Source organism: Gymnoscopelus microlampas (genome assembly GCF_963454915.1).
Source record: "Gymnoscopelus microlampas genome assembly, chromosome: 5".
NCBI lineage: Eukaryota > Metazoa > Chordata > Actinopteri > Myctophiformes > Myctophidae > Gymnoscopelus > Gymnoscopelus microlampas.
In genome coordinates, this window is record NC_139942.1 from 10,317,143 (window position 1) to 10,343,330 (window position 26,188).

A 26,188-nucleotide genomic window follows, 5' to 3' on the forward strand; every position below is an offset into this window, starting at 1 on the left:
AAAAAATCTGTAGTTTTGAAACATTTACAAATGAAAAAAATAAATACAATGTTTTTTTTAATTAAATGCTCTCACCACTGCTGCTTCATTATCACCTGGATTACATTATGGGTGTGTGTTTGTCCACAGTATTCTGCTTCAAATCAATGTCTACAAAATCAAAGCTCTGCAAGGAATGGATGGAATACACTGTAACCTGTAGGCTCAACTATACACTTTCCATGCTTATTCTACACTGGAGTGGTCCTGTGAGGTGCATCCGTTAATGTTACTTTGTGCGTGCTGTTCAGTTACTGTGTGACTAAACATAACAACTAGCAAGGTGTGTGATCTAAGCCTTAGGCTATGTTCAGACTAGTGTGATCTAATTTTATGCTCAGACTAGCAGCCTAAACCCAGTATTTTGGCATAATAATGATCACCCTGGTTCAAGCTGAGAGGAAGCACTGGTCAGTGATGCGTAGAAGAGCATCGTACAGTTGCGTGGGGGGGGGGGGGGTCATACAAACCTCTAGAGGACAAGTCAGCAGGTGACGTGGAAAAAAAGAAGGGAGATGGGTATGCAAATAGTAGCAATACAACTGTTTTCCTCCACCGGTAGGCTCTTTGCACAGCAGCCATATTGGAAAGAAATTGGGCCTCTTCTTACTTCCTTCACAGGTGTTACCAATGATACTAATGAGGGCTCAGTTCCATTCTGGTCAGGGTGCTGATATCGTGCATGTTGGCTCACTAGAAACACTCCATTCTGGTTCCCAAATGGCCCCTTATGGTGGGTGTGTAACTCTGAGAGTGTACAAATCATTTGGTTCCATTTGTACACTCTCAGAGTTATGGGGATCCTTGAAAATAAGACAACCACTATGCCACACTAAATGGAACAGAGCTTTAATTAGTATCATTGGTAACACCTGTGAAGGAAGTAAGGAAGGGGCCCAATTCATTCCCAATATGGCTGCTGTGCATAGAGCCTATTGGTGTTCAACAACAATGTCACAGGTGGCAGTTGATTTTAAAATGATGAGGTTACCGCCTATAGCTCTAAGCAGCCCTGATCAGTAGGCAAAGAGCCATGAGGCCTAGAGAGAAACACGTTTTGGATGATCCACTTGTCTGGGTTGTCACTGGCTGGGCCGCCTGAATGCCTCTGAAGACGTTGGTCATCAGCTCTGAGTTGTCGTCGCCAACATGCAGCGTGGTGCTGAAGAGGTTAATCTGCAGAGAAGACACCAGTTTATCAACTACTTAGCCCGAGACCCAAAAGAGAAATTTGCTATCTCCCTGGTAGCCAAACTAGTGAAAATAGCCAATCTATAAGATCACAACGTGTCGCATTATAGATCTGCTATTTTCACTACTTCTTAAAAGTTTTTAAGATCTTAAATTATGTTTTTTATTTTTAAATGTTTGAATTTTCTTTTCATTTCTGATTTTTTAAAATGTTTTTTTGAAGATCTTTTGAAATAAACATTGAATAAATAAATCAACGAATAAACTAATTAGGACACGAAAAAAATGATATTTACTCGTGACCCATTAAAATGGGTCTGCATCCCAAAGATGGGTCCCGTTAGGAGACATTATTTTTGGAAAAGGTGAACCACAGAACCTCCTATCAGAGCTGTAACATTATGTCATGATTTCAAAACGGTTGCATTCATGTCAAATCAAACTCACCAGATCTTTGCTGACTTTGATTGGGTCCTTGAACACAGTCCAAACTACAGCTTCATTACACGAGGGTGTCGTCAATGAGCCGAGGTAGCGGTAGTACTTGGTACGATCCACTCCACTTAACAGATCATCCAGGGAAACGCCAGCGGCAATTGCTACCTTATCGTCTGTAGACAGATGCACTGACTGGTAAAGGAACTGCAGCTAATCCTTCATTGAATTCATTAAAAGGTCAAATTTGAAGGGAAATTATGAAAAAACAAATGCTTACCTTTCTTTGTTATGTTGGACAAGTAGTTGGTCAAGGTTTTCCAGCTTGCAGGTGAGGCAGTTTCGTTACCTGTCATTGCCTGTAAAAACGCAGTAAACACTGTATTACCACATGTGTCAGGTCACGTTTTTAACATCTGATGTTAATGTGAATCCCCTTCTTTACCTCAATGAAGAACCCAAGAGCAGCAAGCCCTGTGGAGTCCTGGACAGCAAGTCCTGTATCCCCATTGTATGAGGCCTTGGCATTTACAATGTGCAACTAAGAGGGAGGGAAATTAAGAAATAAGTAAGGTCAGAGTGGTTTATTGTGCTTATCTGCCAAGAACAAGGACGAGTCCATTCGCTTTACAATGCACCAGAGCACTGGGAGATGGATCGCTGAGTGCTATTCACATTATAATGAGTTGGTATAGTGTCCGGGATCAAAGCCAGAAACTTGTAGTTCAAAGGCAAGTGCTCTACCGACCGAGCTACCTGGACACCACAATACATAAATATGATTTGACATAAATATCAACATTTGTACAAAATTAAAATTTAAAAAATAGTATGCATTCATTTTAAACTTTGCAATTTGCCAAATATATGAGTCAAATGTACATACCTCCATGGCGTAGCGCTTGCCGTCCACAGTGTGCTCGGAGCCGCCCATTGTAGAGCCGTTGCCCCAATGCAAGTGGAACTGCAGGCTGTCATAGGCCTCAGGTAGACCACCTCCTGAAATTCTGACCCCACTAGAAAGTTCTACTTTGACTGGTTGGGGGGTGGGGGGGAGGACAGGAAATGTATTAACATCTTGTACAGTGTCATTCTGTTGAACAGACAACATTCAAAGCATACAAGAGGAAGGTAATTGGCAGGTACTGTATGTGTACACTGTACAGAATGGATTGAAGACACTTAGGGGAGGGGACCAGATCCATCCCTAAATATCCTCTGACCCATTATGTAATCCTCAAATGAGGAATTAAGTAAGGGAAATACAGGAGAGTAAGCATTGTGTGTTCTGTTCTCCAACAATAACAATTTAGCCCAATGACCATAGGCTCTATGGTCATTACACAGTAATTAAAGTACTGTACATAAGTAAGATGTTGAGGTATGTTTTACTTTCCACATCTCAGAGGTAAATATTGTACTTTTTACTCCAATACGGTTATTTGACAGCTTCAGTTACTTTGCTATTATAAAAATAAAAAAAACATAAGTAACTGATAAAAAAACATCTCTGTCGAGTGGAAACCTCAATATGTCCAAAACTGTTACTTTTCTGGATTCAAATTCAAAAATAGCAAAAGTAGCAGATTGACAAGCTCAAAACGCACATTTCGAATTTGTAGATATGCTGCTTTTAATGCTTTTGTGTGACGCTGTGTAGTATGATCAAGTAGGGCGTTAATTTACCAAAAGACACACAAGACATTCAAATATGGAGATAAGAGGTTGCTTGACAGCAACAAAACGGTCCCTAAAGCTGCCGCTCACTTGTTTTGCCGGTGTTGGAGGCGTTTGTCATTGACGAGTTGATGCCATAATTGGTGAAGGTGAAGGCTCCCAGATTGGAGTCGCCGGTGGCCGATGCCGAGACGATGTCAATGGGAGACTGCCTGGAACCGTTGCAATGCTCCTCAGCAATGGTCGGCCAAGTCGTATAGTCTGAAAGAGCACAAGCACAAGAGTTTCAATTAGTCAAGCAGCATAGCGGGATTAACCACTTAAACCCCATATGGTTGAACGGAGTCCCTCACGGCTCTATGCTAGTGTCTTGTCTGTTTTCTGTTATTGTGGGGAAAGCTTTCCCTGAATCGATGTCAATAGGCTCTATGCACAGTGGCCATATTGGGAATGAATTGGGCCCCTTCCTTACTTCCTTCACAGGTGTTACCAATGATACTAATTAAGGCTCTGTTCCATTTAGTGTGGCATAGTGGTTGTCTTATTTTCAAGGACCCCCATAACTCTCAGAGTTACACACCCACCATATTTGGGAACCAAAATGGAGTGTTTCTAGTGAGCCAACATGCACGATATCAGCACCCTGACCAGAATGGAACAGAGCCTTCATTAGTATCATTGGTAACACCTGTGAAGGAATTAAGAACAGGCCCAATTTCTTTCCAATATGGCTGCTGTGCATAGAGCCTATTGTCGATCTGCTATTTTCAGCGAAAGCTTTCACCACAATACGAATGCTGGGGTTATAAGTGGTTAAAAAATATATCAGGATCTACAGTTGTGGTTCTCAAATTGTGGTCTGACTGGGGATCCCCAGGGGTCATTGAGTGGGTTCCTGGGGGTCCCCATGGTAAAATTAATTGATAAACAGCATATATCAGGCCTATACAGCATCAAAATCAGTTTAACCAATTTGACCCTATATACATTGGCTATGTGAACATAGTGGATCTACACGCTCACAACGTGCCACGATGCAAACACGTTGTGAGGTTGTAGATCGGCTATAAAACATATATTTTATATATATATACATATATAAAATACAAGAGCAAAAATACTGGCATATGGTGATGATGAGTGTAAGACCCCAAGTCCTCCTTCCTTGATATAGCCTAAAGTTTGAGTATTTAGAGGAAAATGATGCGCAATGGACTTACTGCATTCTGCAAGATGGTAACACCAATCTGCGGGAGAAAATAACAACAACAAAAAATATCGTTATAAATAGCCTATTAGACCCCTTAACAGACGACGTCATACTGGCTCCAAATGAAACCCATTCTATCAGGTCTCGCTAGGGCGCGCCTCACTAGCCAACACACAATACAGGGATACTGGCATACAGGGAGGAGGTCAGTGCACTGTCTGTCTGGTGCAAGGACAATGACCTGAGCTTGAATACAAAAAAGACTAAAGAGATAATCATGGATTGCAGGAGGGAAAAACCTAGTCACAGTTGTCTTAGCATCGGGGGGGAGGAGGTTGAGAGGGTCTCCACTTTTAAATTCCTCGGAGTGCATATTTCGGAGGACTTGACCTGGAGCCTCAACACCTCAAACCTGGTCAAAAAGGCCCAGAAACGCCTCTTCTTTCTGAGGAAACTGAAGCGCAGTGGACTTCCACAAAACCTGCTTATCAATTTCTACCGTTCGACCATCGAGAGTATACTGACTTATGCCTGCACAGTCTGGTATTCCAGCTGCACTGATGCAGAGAGGAAGGACCTGCAGCGGGTGACTAAAACGGCGCAATGGATTATCGGTTCTCCGCTTCCACGCCTGAGTGACATTCACTCAAACCGTCTCCAAAACAGGGCCTTAAAGATCTTCAGGGACCCTTCACATCCTGGACACCACCTGCTTCAGACCCTTCCTTCGGGCAGGATGAAGGTCATTAAGGCCAAAACCAACAGGCTGTCAAACAGTTTCTTTCCGAAGGCTGTGAAAGTGCTGCTGGACTCGCATGCGCGCGCGCAGCCACGTGCACGTACGCGCACACACACACACACATGAACAATTTGTGTGAGCTGTTGCCTTTTTATATATATTATATCTTATTTTAATGTATCTCTAATATATGCATTATGGATGCCCTTCGTATGAATTTTATGAATTTTATGAATTTTGACAGGTGACTATGGACTGAACTGACTGACATATCAAACAGACTAAGGGGTTTTTTATTGCTCGAGCAGTGTTTTATATCTTATATGTATTCTTTTTTCACTTTGTTGCTGATGCTGTTGTTGTTATGGATGCACTAAACGACATTTCGCTGTATGTTGATCATGCAATGACAAATAAACATCTTATCTTATCTTATCTTATCTTACAAGAGGGGGTTGGGGTGTGCTGAAACCAGCGCACCCCGAAACAACAGGTTGAGAATTGATTGCATGAAACAATCACCTGTGCATCCAGTCTCAATGTTACATTATACTATAATACGTCAGTGGTGGAAAAAGTAGCCTACTCAAATGTTTTACTTAAAGTAAAAGTATCAATACGGCAATGTAGAAATACTGTTATAAGTAAAAGTCCGGAATACAACATTTACTCAAATAAAAGTACAAAGGTATTGGTATGAAAATGCAAAAGTAGAAAGTACTCATTACGTAGAATGTCCCGTTTCACAATAGCTTTCAAATGTATAAAATGTGGTTAGGCCTACTGTATGTTTCGTAATAATAATCAAAATCTACAAAGAAACTAGCAACTAAAGTTTTCAAATAATTGTAATAGAGTAAAAGTAAAATATTATTCTCTGAGGTGTAGTGGAGTAGAAGTAAAAGTCCTGGAAATTGGAAATTCTCCAGTAAAGTAAACAAAATACCTCAGAATTGTACTTAAGTAGGCCTACAGTACTTTTACTTAGTTACTTTACACGACTGGAAATCCTCCAGTACAGTAAAAATGCCTGAAAATTGTACTTATATAAGTACTACTTGAGTAAATGTACTTAGTTACATCACAGCAATATGGCCATAATCGATAGTCCATGCGCACGAGTAAAACTAAATCATTACTATCTAAAAGAAAAAGAGCAAATGTAAATTACTTCCAAATAAAAGCAAATACTTACTGACTGAGGTGGAAGATTTTTTACGGCCTATCACCCAGGTAGGAAACAGAGCGCAAGCAACCAACACAAGGAGACACTTCATCTGCAGAAACGGACAGAGAGCTGTGAGTGACATGCTGCAATTCACCGCTGGTGGAAAAAGTTGGCTACTCACATTTTTTACTTAAGTAAAAGTATCAATACCGCAGCAATGTAGAAATACTCTATTACAAGTAAAAGTCCGGAATTAAAAATGTACTTAAGTAAAAGCACAAAAGTATTGGTATCAAAATGTACTTAAAGTAGAACGTAGGCTGCTCATTATGCAGAATGTCCCAGTGTCACAAGTTTTCAAATGTATACAAATCTTTTGAAAATAAATACATTGTGAGCTTTCAAATAGCAGAAATATGGACCTTAAGTGGTTAATGTGTTTAGTAGTACAAATCTAAATCTAAAAACTAAGTAAAAGTACAATATTTTCCTTTCCGATGTAGTGGAGTAGAAGTAAAAGTATTGAAAATTGGAAATACTCCACTAAAGTAAAAAATACCTCAAAAAAGCATCCTTTTGTATAAATCTGTACCTTTTTTTGTAAACTGTATTCAATCAATCAATCAATCAATCAATCAATCCATTTACAAGAACAGCGTGGGGCATGCAGTCACTGTTTTTGATCAAATTGTCAAAAATGTAGCTATGGTGCAGCTGCTATATTAGGCTAATAGCACATTTTTAACTTAGCCTAAAAATGTAACGGGAAAACGGCAATTAAAAAAACGACCAGAAAATAAACGTTTCTTACCTTCACAAAACAGCTGTTGTCACCTTAAGTTCTCCCTGGGGAAGCATCAGCTCCTCTCTTTTATATAAGTTCAGCAGAGAGCTTGAGCCCGCCTCTTTACCTTTCCACCCCTATTCTAAGTATTTATTCAGGTAAAAAAAAACAGATAAGCAAACAAGTTTTTCATGTAGTCATATACTGTTGGGGGGGCGGGGGGGGGGGGGGGGGGGTATCTGTTTGGAATGTTTTAACCAGCTGAGTGTAACTGTCTAAATTAACCTAGTTGTTAAGTCACATTGGATGATTACAGATTGTCTATATGTGAGAGATATATAGCCTACTATGTTTTGTGAGAGAACATGAGGCCACCGAGTTTGTTTTGTCAAAACCTGGTCATTGTATTAAAATGACCAATTTAAAAATGTTTAAAAAATAAGTTAACCTGACCCCATCTATATTGTATCTCAGAAGTCCAGTTATCAGATAAAGCCGTTGGTTCCCAGAAAAATATGTTAATATACCATTAAAATCCCTTTAACTAGTCATCTTTTTACAATCTTATCTCAGCCGAGAATGATCCAGGACTGCATAAAATCAAATCCGACTGGGAATCAGAACTGGGAATCACCCTTTCAGACCAATATTGGGCAGAGGCACTCAAAGCCATCAACTCCTCTTCTTCCTGTGCAAGACTCTCCTTAATCCAGTTCAAAGTAATACATCAGGCTCATTACAGCAAAGATAGACTCAAAATTGTTCCCAGAACGAACATACTTCACGTGACAAGTGTCACCAGTCACCATGGGACATTGTCCCACATGTTTTGGACTGTTGGACATGTCCCTTAAGCTCTCACATTTCTGGGAACACTTTTTCGCTACAATCTCTGAGGTATTACACATCAATGGAACCTCATCTGGCCAGATAGCCATCTTTGGAACCCCTGACGTATACCATTACCTCTAAGCAATGAAGCCGGTGATCTCATTCTGCTGTTGTTGTTCCATTGGAAAGGTATAGCATACCACCACCAACCTCATCTTGGCTACAAGATGTCATGCTCTTTTTGAAACTGGAAAAAAAAATCAAATTTACAATCAGGGGCTCAACTAACATTTTTTTTAAGTACTGGCACTAGTGGCAGCCTCTCATTACCCACTTTAACATTTAGATTCAATCTGACCCTGGTACACCAGAACAATCTTATCACAAGTTCCCATCTTCATTTACAACTTTCCTCTCGTCCTTCTCATATACTTTCCCTTTTATGGAGGCATTGGCGGTTGTCCAACAAGATGGGGGCGCTCTATATGTCAGACAGTTAGAGGCCAGGCCAAACAGTATAGGGTAACTGAACTCAACAGAACTTCTGTTCTAGATGTCTCTTTTTCTGCCATTTCTGTTTGTTTGTTTTCATAATCTACGATATTAGGTTTCTGTTGTTTTTGAGTGGTGCCAGCCACTCCTACACTTGACCGTGTGCGTGGGTCCGTCCGTCCGTCCGTCAAGCTGCAACCAAGGATGCAACCAGTTACACTACTTCAAAGGCACCACTCTCTTCACACTGGGTGTGATTTCTTTTTTGTTTTTGTTTTTGTTTTTCTTGTTTTTGTTTCTTGTTTTGTTTGTTCTTCTTCTTTGAGACACACATACAGGTATTTCGGGGCGTGGCCGATACCGCCATTCCTTCACCGGGTGAAACTCACAGCTGTCACAATTGGAATTGCATTACGGAACCTACACATTGTTAAATTTAATGGGTTTATTTCATCATAGCGCAACATAATGGTGAAGTATTGTAGTGCAGGTCATTGCAACGGGTGCAATACGTTAGTCCGACAGCGCATTGAGATAAAGGATTATAATGTTTTAATAACTCTCATAATAGGACTAAAAGAAGTACAATCAAAATATAGCTGCAAGCAGCGATAATACGGGGCCAGTGAGAGAGAGAGAGAGAGAGAGAGAGAGAGAGAGAGAGAGAGAGAGAGAGAGAGAGAGAGACATGGAAACGGAATAGATTGAAGAGAGACATGGAAACGGAATAGATTGATGAGAGAGAGAGATCGAAACAGAATGGATTGATTGGACATCTCAACCTATTGCCATTAAAAGGAATCGAATTCTCAACCTTCGGACTAATAGGCTGCAACGTTGATGTTGTCTGTTGAAGATCATAAACTCTTGCCTTCTGTCATGAACCAAGCCAACACTAAGATCACTCGTTCACAAACCATTTACCAATAGAGAAATTGTATGTCTCCTCGCAACCGAAAACAGTGAAAGCAGCCGATCTACAAGCTCAGAAACACGTTGCTATCTGAAATGTTTTGAGATTGTAGATCGGCTATTTTCAGAATGAAAATACATTGAAAAAACGTACTCTCAAATAAGCATTTCAGGTTATCTTTACCATTTGCACATGTATTCATTGATACAGTCATGTTGTTTGCAATTCAACTTAAATTAAGTCTGCACCAAGTGAGACTTGAACTGGCGACCTTGAGATTGTGAGGCACTCATTTAAGGGAGACGCCATTGGACCAACAGACAAGGAACTGTGAAAAAGGAGATCACACAGATGATACAGTTTCACGCAAATAGCTGAACAATCCTGGGTTTAAGCGTTTTTCAAACTGCTCAAAATTGCGGACAATCTAAGGGCGGAGCTTACTGGTCAAAGCGATAGATGTGTTCCTCATGAGTCAAGGCACAAGTGTAAGCAAGTTTCACGACTTTCGGCCAAACGAAGCATGACTTATGCCTGTTTAAAGTTTGCATTTTCAAAAAATTGCTATAGCGCCCCCCTTTGGCCAATTGGAGTGAGATTGGTTTCAGTGATATTTGGAATGACTCTCTACATTACTGCAAAATGTCAAAGAAATGTGAGTCTGCATGTATGTGTTAGGGGCAGATGAATAATTTTCATAAAACTGCAATAGTTAAAATCTATGGAATCCTGGGATTTTTGAGCAATTTGCACAAAATTCTTTACACATGAACTTTGGACCTCTGCCGACATAATGATGGGAGCGGATTTTCCATAAGTGAAAAAATGCAGAAGTTAGGAGCCAATGACTGTTTTTCATATAATTCAAAATGGTGGGAGATCTAAAGGTCAGAGGTCAAAAGTCAGACCACAAAAGTTGTCGGGCATGAAGAGAGGCATGTGTCTATCGAAGTTTCATGGTTGTAGGTCAAACAGGGCATGAATTGTACCTGTTCGAAGTTGGCACTTTCAATTGAGTGCTATAGCGCCACCCTTTGACGGATGAGTGTGAGAATTATTTCTTGATAGTTTTTCATGACCATCTACCATATGGCCGAGTTTCGTAAAAAGCGTATGCACGGTTAAGCCAGAGCTGCCAAAAACAAGTGTTTTTCAAACTGCTCAAAATTGCGGACAATCTAAGGGCGGAGCTTACTGGTCAAAGCGATACATGTGTTCCTCATGAGTCAAGGCACAAGTTTAACCAAGTTACACGACTTTCGGCCAAACGAGGCATGACTTATGCCTGTTTAAAGTTTTCATTTTCAAAAAATTGCTATAGCGCCCCCCTTTGGCCAATTGGAGTAAGATTGGTTTCAGTGATATTTGGAATGACCCTCAACCTTTCTGCAAAGTTTCAAAGAAATGTGAGTCTGCATGTATGTGTTAGGGGCAGATGAATAATTTCCATAAAACTGTAATAGTTAAAATCTATCTCCTCCTGGGATTTTTGAGCAATCTGCACGAAACGTTTAACACTTGAACTTTGGACCTATGCCGACAACACCTTGGCAGCGGATTTTCCATAAGTGAAAAAATGCAGAAGTTAGGAGCCAATGACTGTTATTCATATAATTCAAAATGGTGGGAGATCTAAAGGTCAGAGGTCAAAAGTCAGAGGGTGAAAGTTGTTCAGCATGAGGAGACGCATATGTGTATCCAAGTTTCATGGCTGTAGGTCAAACAGGGCATGAGTTGTACCTGTTCAAAGTTGGCATTTTCTATTGAGTGCTATAGCGCCACCTTTTGACGAAAGATTGTGAGAATTATTTCTTGATCGTTTTTCATGACCATCTACCATATGGCCGAGTTTCGTAAAAAGCGACAGCACGGTTCAGCCAGAACTGCGAAAAGTGGCAGAAGTGACAGAATAATGCCAATAACAAAACAGGTCCAGAGCTGAGCTCTGGCCCCGTAAATATCTTATTATTGAAGTAACACATAACAATGTCTCATTCATTCTTTATGTAAAATGATTTGGCCACTGTCTAATTCTGTTGCAAACAGAATCATTACATTTACATATTTATTCATCTTTTTATATTTCTTCATTGTGGGAGGGTGTTAAGGGGGTGTTCCGACCAAGCCCAAATAACCTTGCATACTCAGATAAAAATCCTATGTTATCTGAGTTATGTAACCGAGACACGTAAATCACAATCCAGATTTAGAGATTGAATACCAATGTTTTTGTTTGTAGACTGGCATCTGTGTGATGTTAGCTGTGTTGTGACCTGGATGCATGGACAAAAAGCAGCACATGTGGATGAGAGAGGAGTCCGCACACTCTTCTCTCCTCCAAATGTGACAGAGACTTACACTTGAGACTTCAGCAAGCCTCGGGGCGCACCCCGTCACCTCATTTAACACATTTCTCAGGTCAAAAGGGATTTGGTTGGCAGGTTGAAACTATCAGGATGAATGTATTGCCGTGGCTGTTTCTTTTTAAATCTTTCACAGCTTTTCTGTCCCAGTATGTATACAATCATATTCCTGTATAGACATACATGTCAAGTTCATATGGCAAAATAAAAGCCTGAGATTCGGACTCAAAGTTTGCTACTCTCACAAAGACAAGAGTGTCTTGGCCTTGCCTGTCAGAAGTTAGGCTACTATGGGCAAAACAAATGGACTCATGGATTAGTTAAGATGTGGATGCAGTCTCTGGTCCCACTCGGAAGAGGCCGGCCTCTGAAGGTGGTCTACGCAGGTGACAGCTGTTCGCTCAAGCTCTCCGCACTTGCATGCTGTGATGTCCGCCAGGCCCTACTTCTTCGTAGCCGATTTGAAGCAGTCGACCCCAGTGCGTAGAAGGTTCAGCAGGGTCCATTGCTGGCGTGGTAGACAGTGGCGGACGCAGGATCTCTTTATGAGTAAGGCCAGGCAAATACATGGTAGGCCCCCAGCCCCCCCCCCCCCCCCCTCAAATAACCAGAAATTACCAAAGTATGTAGGCGACCTACATATTTATGTTTTTAGCTTAGACATAGGTAGCCTACAATAGTTGGTAGATGATTGGTAAATAACCATGACAACGACTCAAATAATTTTATTTTGTACTTTCTTGAACCACAAGCATATCACTGCGCCAGTCAGATATAATGTACATGAGAGAGAAAAGGGGGGGAAACACTTGATACACAAAAACAAAGCTGGCAATGTATTGCTAATATCCAGGGATGCTTTGGCTACAGAGTGCAAAGCACTACATTTAGCCAGTGAGAATTGCAGTGTACATAAAGTGCGCTCGGAAAGGTTTCTTTTAGGAGCGCTTTGTGATGCACCGTGCAGTCAAATCCGCGGTGTCAATAAATTCCACTGCCCGCTCTTTGATGAGTCCTCCATCCTCCATGAATCGAATACAAACTGCAACTAGTTCCTCGCGTCGATGAGTTTGCTCTGGACAAACCTTTTTTTTTACGCTGGTGCCATTGCTGTCTCTCTGCTGTCTCAAGAATCGAAAATGAAGAGAACGAGGCCAGGACATGGTGTTTATATTGTGTGCTTATGTCATGACGTAGAAAACCGGTTCTGTGAATGAGGGACACAGACAGACACATTTCACACTCGAGTGTGAAAACGAAGGGATTCTGAGAATACACGTTGGCTCAAAAGACCCAACATCCTCCAGACACGCAGGACGTAGAGAGAGAATTGATGTGTACAATACACAATAGAATCTCAGCTGTCACACTGCTCAGTTGTGATACATCATTAAAGGTTCTGTGACATTCATTTTCACTTTTTTTTTTTTTTTATGTTTTTTGGGGGGTTTTATGACCTCAATTACACCCAAAAAATCTGAACTTTGAACATTCAGTGGATTTTCTGTGGTCTGGGGTTTTCTGAATAATTAGGCTGAAAAGTAATCTGAGCTTGGCCCTTCGACAGTGAGGTCACTGTCGATTAATCCCGCCCACTCTCCTCCTTGCCCCTCCCCTCCCCTATCCTTTCCTTTGGGGGGGGGGGGGCGGAGCAGAGGCGATGATTGACAGGCAAACTCCCTCACCAGCGACACCCGCAGGCAAAGATTTATTTTTTCATTGCAGTTGAAAAGGCTTTAGAAATGTGAGAGAAAAACACCTGCCATGGATCAATGGAGTGGAATTTTTTGTTAAAACTTTCTATACACGTTTGAAGGACCATGACAAAGACTTTTAATGTGTGGTAAAACTGAACGTCATGAAACCTTTAAGATAACAGTCAGCACTCCAAATGTTAATGTTTTACTGCAGTCATTTCATGCTGTGAGCAGGTTCAGTGCAGAATAAAACTATAAATTGATTAAATTCACAACATTACATCTATATCCTATTATTTAGTTTTTGTCTATGAGGTGGCTGCAATATTGACGTAGAGCTGAAGAGTTCTTTAACTATAGTTGCACTAACAACATTGTTGAGTGAGCAGCCATAGCCTACTATGTGACAGTGGTGGACAAAGTAGTCTAGTTGTTACATCCGAGGGTTATTTTCTTTATGGTTATATTCTTGTATGTAGTACTATAAATGGCAGTTCCACTGACTCCTGCTTATCAGCTCAGGGCCTATGTGGATGTGGGAGGAGACCTGGCTGAGGAGGAGGTGACATCCATCAGATTGGACCAATCAAGAGGACGCCTGTCATTATAAAATAGCTGTCAACAGCTGTGCACATTGGCAGTGTGTAACATGCGATCAGTGCGGTTACATGCTGTCCTACTGAAAGTATCAAAAGTCAATACTCTGGGGGACTAAAAATTTGGCACCCCCTCAGTATCATGTATAAACCTGTGAGTTGCACCCTGCTGTGAATGAACTTGCTTAAGTAGCATTGAGTAAAAAATAAGTGTTAAAAGTACTTCTGCACACAACTCTGTTGTGTTTTGTGTTGGACACCAGTGCCTGTTTATTGTACCTGTATTGTTTTTTTCTTCAGTTTAGATTAGGGAAATTAGATTAGATTAGGGAGTTGATGTAATTTTGATTTAATAGAGATTAGGTTAGTTAGGGGTTTCCAAAGAATAGCTAAGCATCTTATATTTACGGGGCCAGAGCTCTGCTCTGGACACGTATTGTTATTCGCATTATTCTGTCACTTCTTCTTCTTCTTCTTCTTCTTCTGCCACTTTTCGCAGTTCTGGCTGAACCGTGCAGTCGGTTTTTACGAAACTCGGCCATATGGTAGATGGTCATGAAAAACGATCAAAAAATAATTCTCACAATCTTTTGTCCAAAGGTGGCGCTATAGCACTCAATTGAAAATGCCAACTTTGACCAGGTACAACTCATGCCCTGTTTGACCTACAGCCATGAAACTTGGATATACATATGCGTCTCCTCATGCTGAACAACTTTCACACTCTGACTTTTGACCTCTGACCTTTAGATCTCCCACCATTTTGAATTATATGAAAAACAGTCATCGGCTCCTAACTTCTGCATTTTTTCACTTATGGAAAATCCGTTGGAAATTTTTGTAGAAAGTGGTCCAAAGTTCAAGTGTGAAACGTTTCGTGCAGATTGCTCAAAAATCCCAGGAGGAGATAGATTTTAACTATTACAGTTTTATGAAAATTATTCATCTGTGCCTAAAACATACATGCAGACTCACATTTCTTTGAAACTTTGCAGAAATGTAGAGGGTCATTCCAAATATCACTGAAACCAATCTTACTCCAATTGGCCAAAAGGGGGCGCTATAGCAATTTTTTGAAAAGGCAGACTTTAAACAGGCATAAGTCATGCCTCGTTTGGCCGAAAGTCGTGAAACTTGCTTACACATGTGCCTTGACTCATGAGGAACACACGTATCGATTTGACCATTAAGCTCCGCCCTTAGATTTTCCGCAATTTTGAGCAGTTTGAAAAATACTTGTTTTTGCCAGTTCTGGCTTAACCGTGCATACGCTTTTTACGAAACGCGGCCATATGGTAGATGCTCATGAAAAACTACCAAGAAATAATTCTCACACTCATTCGTCAAAGGGTGGCGCTATAGCACTCAATTGAAAGTGCCAACTTTGAACAGGTACAACTCATGCCGTGTTTGACCTACAACCATGAAACTTCGATACACACATGCGTCTCTTCATGCCCGACAACTTTCGTGGTCTGACTTTTGACCTCTGACCTTTAGATCGCCCACCATTTTGAATTATATGAAAAACAGTCATTGGCTCCTAACTTCTGCATTTTTTCACTTATGGAAAATCCGTTGGAAATTTTTGTAGGCAGTGGTCCAAAGTTCATGTGTAAAATGTTTCGTGCAGATTGCTCAAAACTCCCAGGAGGAGATAGATTTTAACTATTACAGTTTTATGAAAATTATTCATCTGTGCCTAAAACATTCATGCAGACTCACATTTCTTTGAAACTTGGCAGAAATGTACTGGGTCATTCCAAATATCACTGAAACCAATCTCACTCCAATTGGCCAAAAGGGGGCGCTATAGCAATTTTTTGAAAAGGCAGACTTTAAACAGGCATAAGTCATGCCTCGTTTGGCCGAAAGTCGTGAAACTTGCTTACACATGTGCCTTGACTCATGAGGAACACATGTATCGATTTGACCATTAAGCTCCGCCCTTAGATTGTCCGCAATTTTGAGCAGTTTGAAAAACACTTAAACCCAGGATTTTTCAGCTATTTGTGTGAAACTGTATCATCTGTCTGATCTCCTTTTTCACAGTTACTTGTCTGTTGGGCCAATGGCGTCTCCCTTAAATGAATGCCTCACAATCTCAAGGTCGCCAGTTCAAGCCTCACTTGATGCAGACTTAATTTAAGTTGAATTGCAAACAACATGACTGTATCAATGAATACATGTGCAAATGGTAAAAATAACCTGAAATGCTTATTTGAGAGTACGTTTTTTCAACGTATGACATACTTCATTCTGAAAATAGCTGATCTACAATCTCACAACTTTTCATGGTTTGTGAGCTTGTAGATCGGCTACTTTCACTAGTTTTGGTTCTGAGGAGATGTACAATTTCTTCATTGGTAAATGGTTTGTGAACGAGTGATCTTAGTGTTAGTGAAACAGGGGCTTGGTTCATGAAAGAAGGCAAGAGTTTATGATCTTCAACAGACAATATCAGCCCGGACAAAGCTATAGCACTATAGGTAGTGTTGCAGCCTATTAGTCTGAAGGTTGAGAGTTCGAATCCTGTTAATGGCAGTAGGTTGAGATGTCCAATCAAACCATTATGTTTCCATCTCTCTCTCTCATCAATCTATTGTTTCCATGTCACTCTCTCTCTCTTCAATCTATTCCGTTTCCATGTCTCTCTCTCTCTCTATTCACTGGCCCCGTATTATCGCTGCTTGCAGCTATATTTCTTTATTGATTTTCTGCACGGTGGTCCCTTTACAAAGTTTATATAATTTAAAGTTAAGTGTAATGTACTTGTCTATATATATTCAGTCACTCTGTCAGCAATCGGCAACAAAAAGGTCAAAACAATAAAGCTCATTTTCACACACCAACTTTATGTCGCAATCCTTCACTCCTAGACTAAGGGATTGTAACACAAGTACTCAACTCCTGGATACTCCTGGTCAAATATTACTCAACTACAAGTGAAATTTGCTCTGCAAATGTGTAGCCTACTGGAGTACTTGCTTTTACCTACTTCACCCATTTTCAACTCATCTTCATTTAATGGGTCCTAATGTTCATTATAGACCTAATATGGTACCATTTTATTGTCTCAGGGGAGAGCGGTGGACAGTTCAGAAACTCACCTACCAGTGACATCATCGGTAGGTAGGTTTGGTAAATTCAAACAAGATTTCAATTTGTTTCATGTATTATTAATGCTTGTATTAATGGTCTTCTCTTGAGACACAGACCGAGTAGACAAAAATACCATATTATAAGGAACATTAGTGAGGACCAATTATATGTAGATAGGTTGAAAACGGGTGGACGTGGTCCTTTAAGTATTCAAACATAGGCCTACATGAGTTTAAAAATACTAGGCCTGATCAAAAGTATTCACATATCGGCCTGGACGTCTGGTGTCCGCTACGCCAGCCACCTAGGCTCAATGTAGCCTGACAGCACGTTGCGGGTTCGAGTCCCGAGCCTGACGGCATTTGCTGTGTGTCACTCCCCATCTCTCTCTTCCGACTTCCTGTCAGCCTACTGTCCTATCAATAAAGCCCTAATATAAATCTTAAAAATAAAAAAAAGGTATTCACATTTCTAAGTAGTAGTCATTTTTGAGTGGTGCCAACCACTCCTATATCTGACTTTGTCCATGTGTCCGTCCGTATGTATGTCCAATAAACAAACATTGATGACAACATCAATACGGGGCTCTTCAAAGGCACCACTCACTTCACACAGGGTGTGATTTTTTTGTAATGATGGCTTGTAGATCAGTTCTTTTTTGAAACGTGACACCATCATACTAGACTACAGAGTTTAGGCATGGAGGTACTGTATAGGCTGTAGCTTCACAGACCACAGTGTCATAATTTATGTAGCCTACATCATACTGTACCATCTGGCCAGGATACATGTATGATTGAAATCATTTGGTTATGAATCGATTACTGTGGTTATTATACTTTAGATGTGCAATTGTGGTGCTCTTATCAGAACGTGGTACAAAATATTATCCATGACCACAAATGTAATGATTAGAATAGTCGAGATGGCAAAACAATTATTTCAACTGTAATGTTCAAAAAAAACATTTTCACAAAAAAGCTTGGGATTTCAATTTTCACTTCAGAGCAGCTAATGGGAGGATTTTACATTAAGTGAATCATAGATTTGAACTATATAGATGGAAGAGCATTAATGTTCATGACTAGATAGATGACTGCACTTTTGCACTGATGATAGACTTTTTTATGTATTTCAACAACTCCCAGTTTGAGATGAATTAGAACACAGATTGTTATTTGATATCATATTTGATCTCTGGGACCCCCAATGTACATTGTACAGTCTTCAGTGTTAATTTAACTCTGAGAGTGTACAAATGGAACCAAATGGACCTGTCCATTTGTACACTCTCAGAGTTAAATTACGGGTCCATTTGGTTCCATTTGTACACTCTCAGAGTTACAGACCCTTACAGGGCAATTTTGACCCCTGGTCGTCCCTTGACCCGACGTTGAGAAACTGGTGGCATTATGTATACTTAGGCTAAATAGCAGCTCTACAAGCTCACAACGTGTCACATAGTGACACGTTGTGAGCTTGTAGAGCTGCTATTTTCCCCCAAAATAGTTAAAAGATGTGAAACATTTGGAGTTTAAAAGATTTTGACAACTCAAATCTTGTATGGGGGTCCCCTGGCACGGTTTGAAAAGGTTTGAGAACCACTGAATTAAACAGTAAGAGCCGGTCAGACGAGTCAGATTTATATTGATACCAAAAAGCATTGTATTATATAAATGTATGATTTGTTTGTTTTCCTTTTACACTCTGTTGTTGTGAGTGGATTGGAAAATCTAAAAGGCGCACCTGAATTGATAGAGAAAACAGCCGATCTACAAGCTCACAATGCCTCACATCATGTGAGCTTACAGATCGGCTGTTTTCGCTATTTTTGAAAGTTTTAGAAAAGAAATTCAGATAAAAAACATTAATTAAGGTTTTGAGGCCATCAGGCTCAAAGCCTTTCTTGGGATACTAGGCTTTCGTCTTCCGCCGGTTTTGGCAGTTCTGGCCTAACCGCGTGGTCACTAGTACAGGTCTGTTGGCCCAATGGCTTAATCATCTGCCTTGATACCGCAGAGTCGCCGGTTCAAATCCCACATCATGCAGACTTCAACTCAATTGCATTGCACACAACATGATTGTATCAATGAATAAACATGCAATTGATAAATGAAATGCTTATTGAGAGTAGTTATTTTCAATGTATGATGTACTTCATTCCCTCTTTTGTTTTGTTTTGTTGGATTCTCCTTTTTCACTGACTAAGGCTGTGCATTGAATAGCTTGATCAATACACTGTTAGTCTCATGTACCAGAGGTCCATGGTTCAAACCCCACTCATGGTTCAAACCCCACACACTTACATTTAAGTGGGGTTTGAACCAAGAGGTCCATGGTTCAAACCCCACTCATGGTTCAAACCCCACACACTTACATTTAAATTGCATTGTACAAAACATGACCCTGTTAATTCAGACATGTGCAATTTTTAAACAATAACATGAAATGCTGTTGAGAGTAGTTGTTTTTATGTATGACATACTTTCTTGTGAAAATAGCTGATCTACAATCTCACACCGGAAGAACCTATAGGATGGAAAAACCTATAGATATCAACAGACACCATCAGGGAGGCCATATCTTTAGCTCAATGAGAAGAGAGGCAGCCTGTGAATCCATAGGTCGCTGGTTCTATCCCTGTCCCCAACAATGCGTTGAGGTGATCATCATTTGGAATTCCCCCTATTCCCATGGATTGGATCCACCCCTCTCACCTGCTCTCACTCATCACCAATCACACCTGCCACATGCACAGTACAATTTTTAGGTACTTTTACTTTACTACTCTACTCTACTAAGATTACAGCAGATGACAGCTTTAGTTACTTGTTACTTTGCAGATGTAATTATTAATACAACACCTACAGTAACCACATACAGCCGATCTACAATGTGACGCGTTATGAGCTTGTATGTATATAATAAGCAACCCATGCTGTATGATAACTTACCACATATGAAATCCAATTCTGTCTATCCAATGGCTCAGTCTGCACTGTGGCCATAGCTGAGTGGTTAGTGAGCCCACCTAGGGAGCCAGAGGCCCTGGTTGCCCCAGGTACGATTCCAGGCCAGCAAATGTGTCGATGAAATGAAATTTGTCCCTGAGCAAGACTCTTAAAGGAGGCATCCGGGCATTTTAAGTTGTATCTTTGATGTGTCTCAAATCACTCACCAGCGTAGGAACGGCCATTGACTGAGTCGAAGAATCCCCCTGTCGCACAGTCTCCAGACCCCCTCCGTTGGCAAAATGGGAGCCGATAGAATAGCCCAAATTCGCCTATTTTAACAAATGCAAAGTCTGTTTTTTTGCTTCTAGTACTCATTGTTGAGTCCCATGATAATGTAACAGGCGCTAAAACTCCGACAAGCTAACGGCTAATAACAGAACGAAGTAATGCTGGTTGCCGGTTTCTCTCCCGACCTGGCAACCTGGGGCTGCCATGCAGAGAGATAAGCAGCCCCAGCGTTAGCTCGTTCTGTTATTAGCCGTTAGCTTGTCGGAGTTTTAGCGCCTGTTACATTATCATGGGACTCAACAATGAGTACTAGAAGCAAAAAAACAGACTTTGCATTTGTTAAAATAGGCGAATTTGGGCTATTCTATCGGCTCCCATTTTGCCAACGGAGGGGGTCTGGAGACTGTGCGACAGGGGGATTCTTCGACTCAGTCAATGGCCGTTCCTACGCTGGTGAGTGATTTGAGACACATCAAAGATACAACTTAAAATGCCCGGATGCCTCCTTTAACCCCTAATTGCTCACAGGCCCTCATTGGAAACAAGACCGCAAGGACTTTCATGAACGGACCTGGAATTATCCTTATCCTTTACACTGTCTACCCACAAGTCTATAGGTCCCTGGTTCAAACCCCAATTTAACCGGTCCAAATATAATTTACTGAACAAAAATCATGACTTTGTTAATTAATGCATGTTCACTTCTTCTCTCTCGCTCTATCTCTTACTGCCTCTCTTTCTCACTGCCTCTCTCTCTCTCTCTCTCTCTCTCTCTCTCTCTCTCTCTCTCTCTCTCTCTCTCTCTCTCTCTCTCTCTCTGGAGTCTGCCACTCTGTCACAGTCTGCCAGTCTGCCAGTCTGCCAGTCTGTCACAGTCTGCCAGTCTGCCACTCTGTCACAGTCTGCCAGTCTGCCAGTCTGCCACTCTGTCACTGTCTGTCTGTCTGCCAGTCTGCCACAGTCTGTCACAGTCTGCCAGTCTGCCAGTCTGCCACAGTCTGTCACAGTCTGCCAGTCTGCCAGTCTGCCACTCTGTCACAGTCTGCCAGTCTGCCACTCTGTCACAGTCTGCCAGTCTGCCACAGTCTGCCAGTCTGCCATTATTCTCAAAACCGCTCATTGCTGCTTGCAGCTATATTGTTTACTTTGTGTTCTCTTATAATCATCTACTTTGACCTTTAGCTGGTTGAAGGTCAGAGGAAAGCCACCCTGGACTACAGCAGGGCTGTATTAATGTTTACTTTACATAGTGTGGTTCAACCAGACTATAGTAATAGATCATCTTTATTCTTTATTAGTGTGGTTGACTAGCACTCTTCCGATTTTATTATTCATTCTATAAACTTTATTTTGGCGCGCTATTTCTCCCACAGTTTATTTTTCCTGCACTCGTGCCAAATGTCAAATTGACCGGCTTCACCGGGCCTCGTTTGCTTGTACTTTGCTAAGAGATTGGTTACATACTTTAATTGATATTGATGTATTAGTGCATTAAATTTACTCACCCACTTTAATGGGAAAATGAGAAAACTCCCATTCAAGTATTTTTTTCTCGGAAACCGTAAGGGCTACAGCTACGACACTTGGAGGGAGGGTTCATAGTTTATTGCCAAATTATTCACAAAATAATTACACCATTCGGCCACATGGTGGCGCTATAACAGCCCACTTTACGCTTTGGCCTATAACTCTTGAACCGTAGGCCGTAGAATAAAAATCTTTTTCCCCCCCAGATTCCTTGGGTCATAACGCAACTCCCCATATAGACCACGCCCATTTGCGTCAGGATAGATTTTCCGCCTTTTTGAATTTTCTTTAAAACACACTTTTTGCTCCTTTTCCTACAGATTTTTTCCAAATCCCACAAAAATCGGTACACATGATCTCTTGACCCTAGCAATAAACATATCCAAACGGCATTTTGATAGTCCTTATACTGTTCGTCCGTAATTGGCTTCCAAAGTTAGTGGGAGTCGCCCGTTTTACAAAGGATGCCAAAAATCACAAACGAAACGTCCGGTCAATCCCAAATTTGAATCACATGTCGAGGGTGGTTTACTCAACGAATCCCCAAAAGCATTTCCACTTTGATCCATAGGGGGCGCCACAAATGCGCAAAACGTAACCGTTTGATGCAAAAACATGATCTTTGGGGGGATCAGTTCTCTCAAAAAGAAAAGCAAGTGATCTCAGGAGTGACATGATGTCATTGGCCCGCTAAATTTGTGGGAGGGGCCTGTGTCTTTAGTGGAAGGGGCCTATTTCCTCAAATCAAAGCGGCACGTGTCACGAACGCGGGATCCGATCGGCACCGAATTCGAATCGCACGTCGCACGGCCTCCGACGGTAATCCTCCCGGCGTATTCCTCGCGTCCCGGCGGCCGCCTAAGACCTGCGACCAGCGCCGGCGCAACCACACTTTGCAATTTCCCAGAATTGCGACGCGTCTAGTTTGCCATCTTCCCACACTTTAATACTCAGACAGAATGAAAAAACACTGCATATACTTTTTTCAATATTAACACTGTTGGCACCACCTCAATCATTTTTACTTTTACATTGGAGCACCTATTAATAATTGTCCAATGAATTCATGCCATGAGGGTTTTATCCCTTAAATGCTTTTAAAAGTGCATCAGTGTCCCTTTATTAATCATGGATGCAGATGTTTGAATAGTAATGTTTATTCACTTCTTCTATTGTTGGACACTTGAAACACTTGGCAAGCTTGTCCCATTCACTCGTGTACCAATACCTTCCCATGGAACAACACAAGGGCTTCAAGCATGCTGATAGAAATCACTTAACAATGAAACTATAGTAAATGAACAATGGCAAAGCCAAGAATGAAATCAGCCCACCATCAGTCCAAACTAGGCAGAATACACTTTTGGAATAAACACTGTGCAGGATATACTTTTCAATTCTTATAATATAATCCACCTGCTTTTGACACACACACACACGCACACGCACACGCACACGCACACACACACACACACACACACACACACACACACACACACACACACACACACACACACAGGCTTTTATTTCCTATTCGTTGAACTAATGTTTTGGGAACACTTCTGATGGCAATTTATATCCTGTAAAGCTTTAGTTATTAGCAGTTGGTATTAGACTATGGGCATATGTGTGTCCTAAATCTGTTGTTTCATTGCTGTTCACATATACACCCAAAGAAAAGACATTATTACCCTATGAAATCGTTATAGCTCTGTTAGTATGATATTCTTAGAAGTAGATTTATTGTGATAAATATGCTTATATTATCGCTTGCATAGCGGAACTCTGTGTGCTATCTCCCAGAACAAAACCTGGTGGACCAACAGCGACTTCTATTGACAACTTTTTATTATAACATGTATAGGACATATATAGTGTAGGCTCCAGGGAGATAGAGACTTCAGACCTCATGAACTGAACTCGAAGCAACTTGTTGCGGTTAAGGACAGTTAGTGGGAGCCCAGAGATCTCTGTTAAGTACATTTCTATATTCAATCTGTAATTATTGTTAACTTACTGCTTAATTAATAAATACACTTAATTTTAAGTCTTGTCTGCTCTTAATTTCACCAATTCAACGGACGCGCGGAGACGCGTGATCTGAAGGGTTACAAATTCTTACATTGCACAATTTGTCTGTTGTCTTTATCCCCAGTCTCCAACACCTCTGACAAGCCCATATCAAGTGTCTGGCTCAAATCCACATGGAAAAGTGCAACAACATGTATTAAATGTGATGTTACTATAGGGCACAAATGGAAATCAAAGCAAAGAATTTTACTGGGCACAGAGTTCTATATCATATTTTATTCAACATATCTATGAATACAATCCTACAAAAAAAATGTAGTTTTGAAACATTTACAAATGAAAAAAATACATACAATGTTTTTTTTTATTAAATGCTCTCACCACTGCTGCTTCATTATCACCTGGATTACATTATGGGTGTGTGTTTGTCCACAGTATTCTGCTTCAAATCAATGTCTACAAAATCAAAGCTCTGCAAGGAATGGATGGAATACACTGTAACCTGTAGGCTCAACTATACACTTTCCATGCTTATTCTACGCTGGAGTGGTCCTGTGAGGTGCATCCGTTAATGTTACTTTGTGCTTGCTGTTCAGTTACTGTGTGACTAAACATAACAACTAGCAAGGTGTGTGATCTAAGCCTTAGGCTATGTTCAGACTAGTGTGATCTAATTTTATGCTCAGACTAGCAGCCTAAACCCAGTATTTTGGCATAATAATGATCACCCTGGTTCAAGCTGAGAGGAAGCACTGGTCAGTAACAACTGTTTTCCTCCACCGGTATAGGCTCTTTGCACAGCAGCCATATTGGAAAGAAATTGGGCCTCTTCTTACTTCCTTCACAGGTGTTACCAATGATACTAATGAGGGCTCTGTTCCATTCTGGTCAGGGTGCTGATATCGTGCATGTTGGCTCACTATAAACACTCCATTCTGGTTCCCAAATGGCCCCTTATGGTGGGTGAGGGTGTGTAACTTACGGGTCCATTTGGTTCCATTTGTACACTCTCAGAGTTATGGGGATCCTTGAAAATAAGACAACCACTATGCCACACTAAATGGAACAGAGCTTTCATTAGTATCATTGGTAACACCTGGGAAGGAAGTAAGGAAGGGGTGCAATTCATTCCCAATATGGCTGCTGTGCATAGAGCCTATTGGTGTTCAACAACAATGTCACAGGTGGCAGTTGATTTTAAAATGATGAGGTTAGCGCCTATAGCTCTAAGCAGCTCTGATCAGTAGGCAAAGAGCCATGAGGCCTAGAGAGAAACACGTTTTGGATGATCCACTTGTCTGGGTTGTCACTGGCTGGGCCGCCTGAATGCCTCTGAAGACGTTGGTCATCAGCTCTGAGGTGTCGTCGCCAACATGCAGCGTGGTGCTGAAGAGGTTAATCTGCAGAGAAGACACCAGTTCAGCAACCACTTAGCCCGAGACCCAAAAGAGAAATTTGCTATCTCCCTGGTAGCCAAACTAGTGGAAATAGCCAATCTATAAGACCACAACGTGTCGCATTATAGACTATTTTCACTACTTAGATCTTAAATTATGAAATTATTTTAAAAGAAAAATGTTTTTTGTTTCGTTTTGTTTTTTTAATAAACAAATTAGGACACGAAAAAAATGATATTTACTCGTGACCCAAAGCATCCCAAAGATGGGTCCCATTTAGGACCCATTATTTCGGAAAAAGTGAACCACAGAACCTCTTATCAGAGCTGTAACATTATGTCATGATTTCAAAACGGTTGCATTCATGTAAAATCAAACTCACCAGATCTTTGCTGACTTTGATTGGGTCCTTGAACACAGTCCAAACTACAGCTTCATTACACGAGGGTGTCGTCAATGAGCCGAGGTAGCGGTAGTACTTGGTACGATCCACTCCACTTAACAGATCATCCAGGGAAACGCCAGCGGCAATTGCTACCTTATCGTCTGTAGACAGATGCACTGACTGGTAAAGGAACTGCAGCTAATCCTTCATTGAATTCATTAAAAGGTCAAATTTGTAGGGAAACGATGAAAAACAAATGCTTACCTTTCTTTGTTATGTTGGACAAGTAGTCGGTCAAGGTTTTCCAGCTTGAAGGTGAGGCAGTTTCGTTACCTGTCATTGCCTGTAAAAGCGCAGTAAACACTGTAT

The 26,188-nt window shown here is 41.0% G+C and overlaps 2 protein-coding genes across 2 annotated transcripts in view; both read right to left on the bottom strand.

Annotated features, from left to right (window-relative positions):
• Positions 1–26,188, bottom strand: part of LOC311044763 (carbonic anhydrase 4-like) — a 137,315-nt gene that overhangs the window by 78,512 nt on the left and 32,615 nt on the right. The window contains exon 10 of the mRNA XM_084056537.1: positions 25,195–25,256. The gene's annotated coding sequence lies outside the window, so the exon portion shown is untranslated. The remainder of the gene's footprint in view (positions 1–25,194; positions 25,257–26,188) is intronic.
• Positions 979–26,188, bottom strand: part of LOC311044896 (uncharacterized protein) — a gene marked incomplete at its 5' end in the record, with an annotated part of 30,639 nt that continues 5,429 nt past the window's right edge. The window contains 11 exons of the mRNA XM_084056706.1: positions 979–1,215; positions 1,678–1,841; positions 1,946–2,024; positions 2,111–2,206; positions 2,552–2,700; positions 3,433–3,603; positions 4,563–4,589; positions 6,487–6,648; positions 24,129–24,195; positions 25,270–25,437; positions 25,817–26,017. Coding sequence (XP_083912832.1) covers positions 1,042–1,215; positions 1,678–1,841; positions 1,946–2,024; positions 2,111–2,206; positions 2,552–2,700; positions 3,433–3,603; positions 4,563–4,589; positions 6,487–6,648; positions 24,129–24,195; positions 25,270–25,437; positions 25,817–26,017 — 1,458 coding nt within the window. The 3' untranslated portion in view covers positions 979–1,041. The remainder of the gene's footprint in view (positions 1,216–1,677; positions 1,842–1,945; positions 2,025–2,110; positions 2,207–2,551; positions 2,701–3,432; positions 3,604–4,562; positions 4,590–6,486; positions 6,649–24,128; positions 24,196–25,269; positions 25,438–25,816; positions 26,018–26,188) is intronic.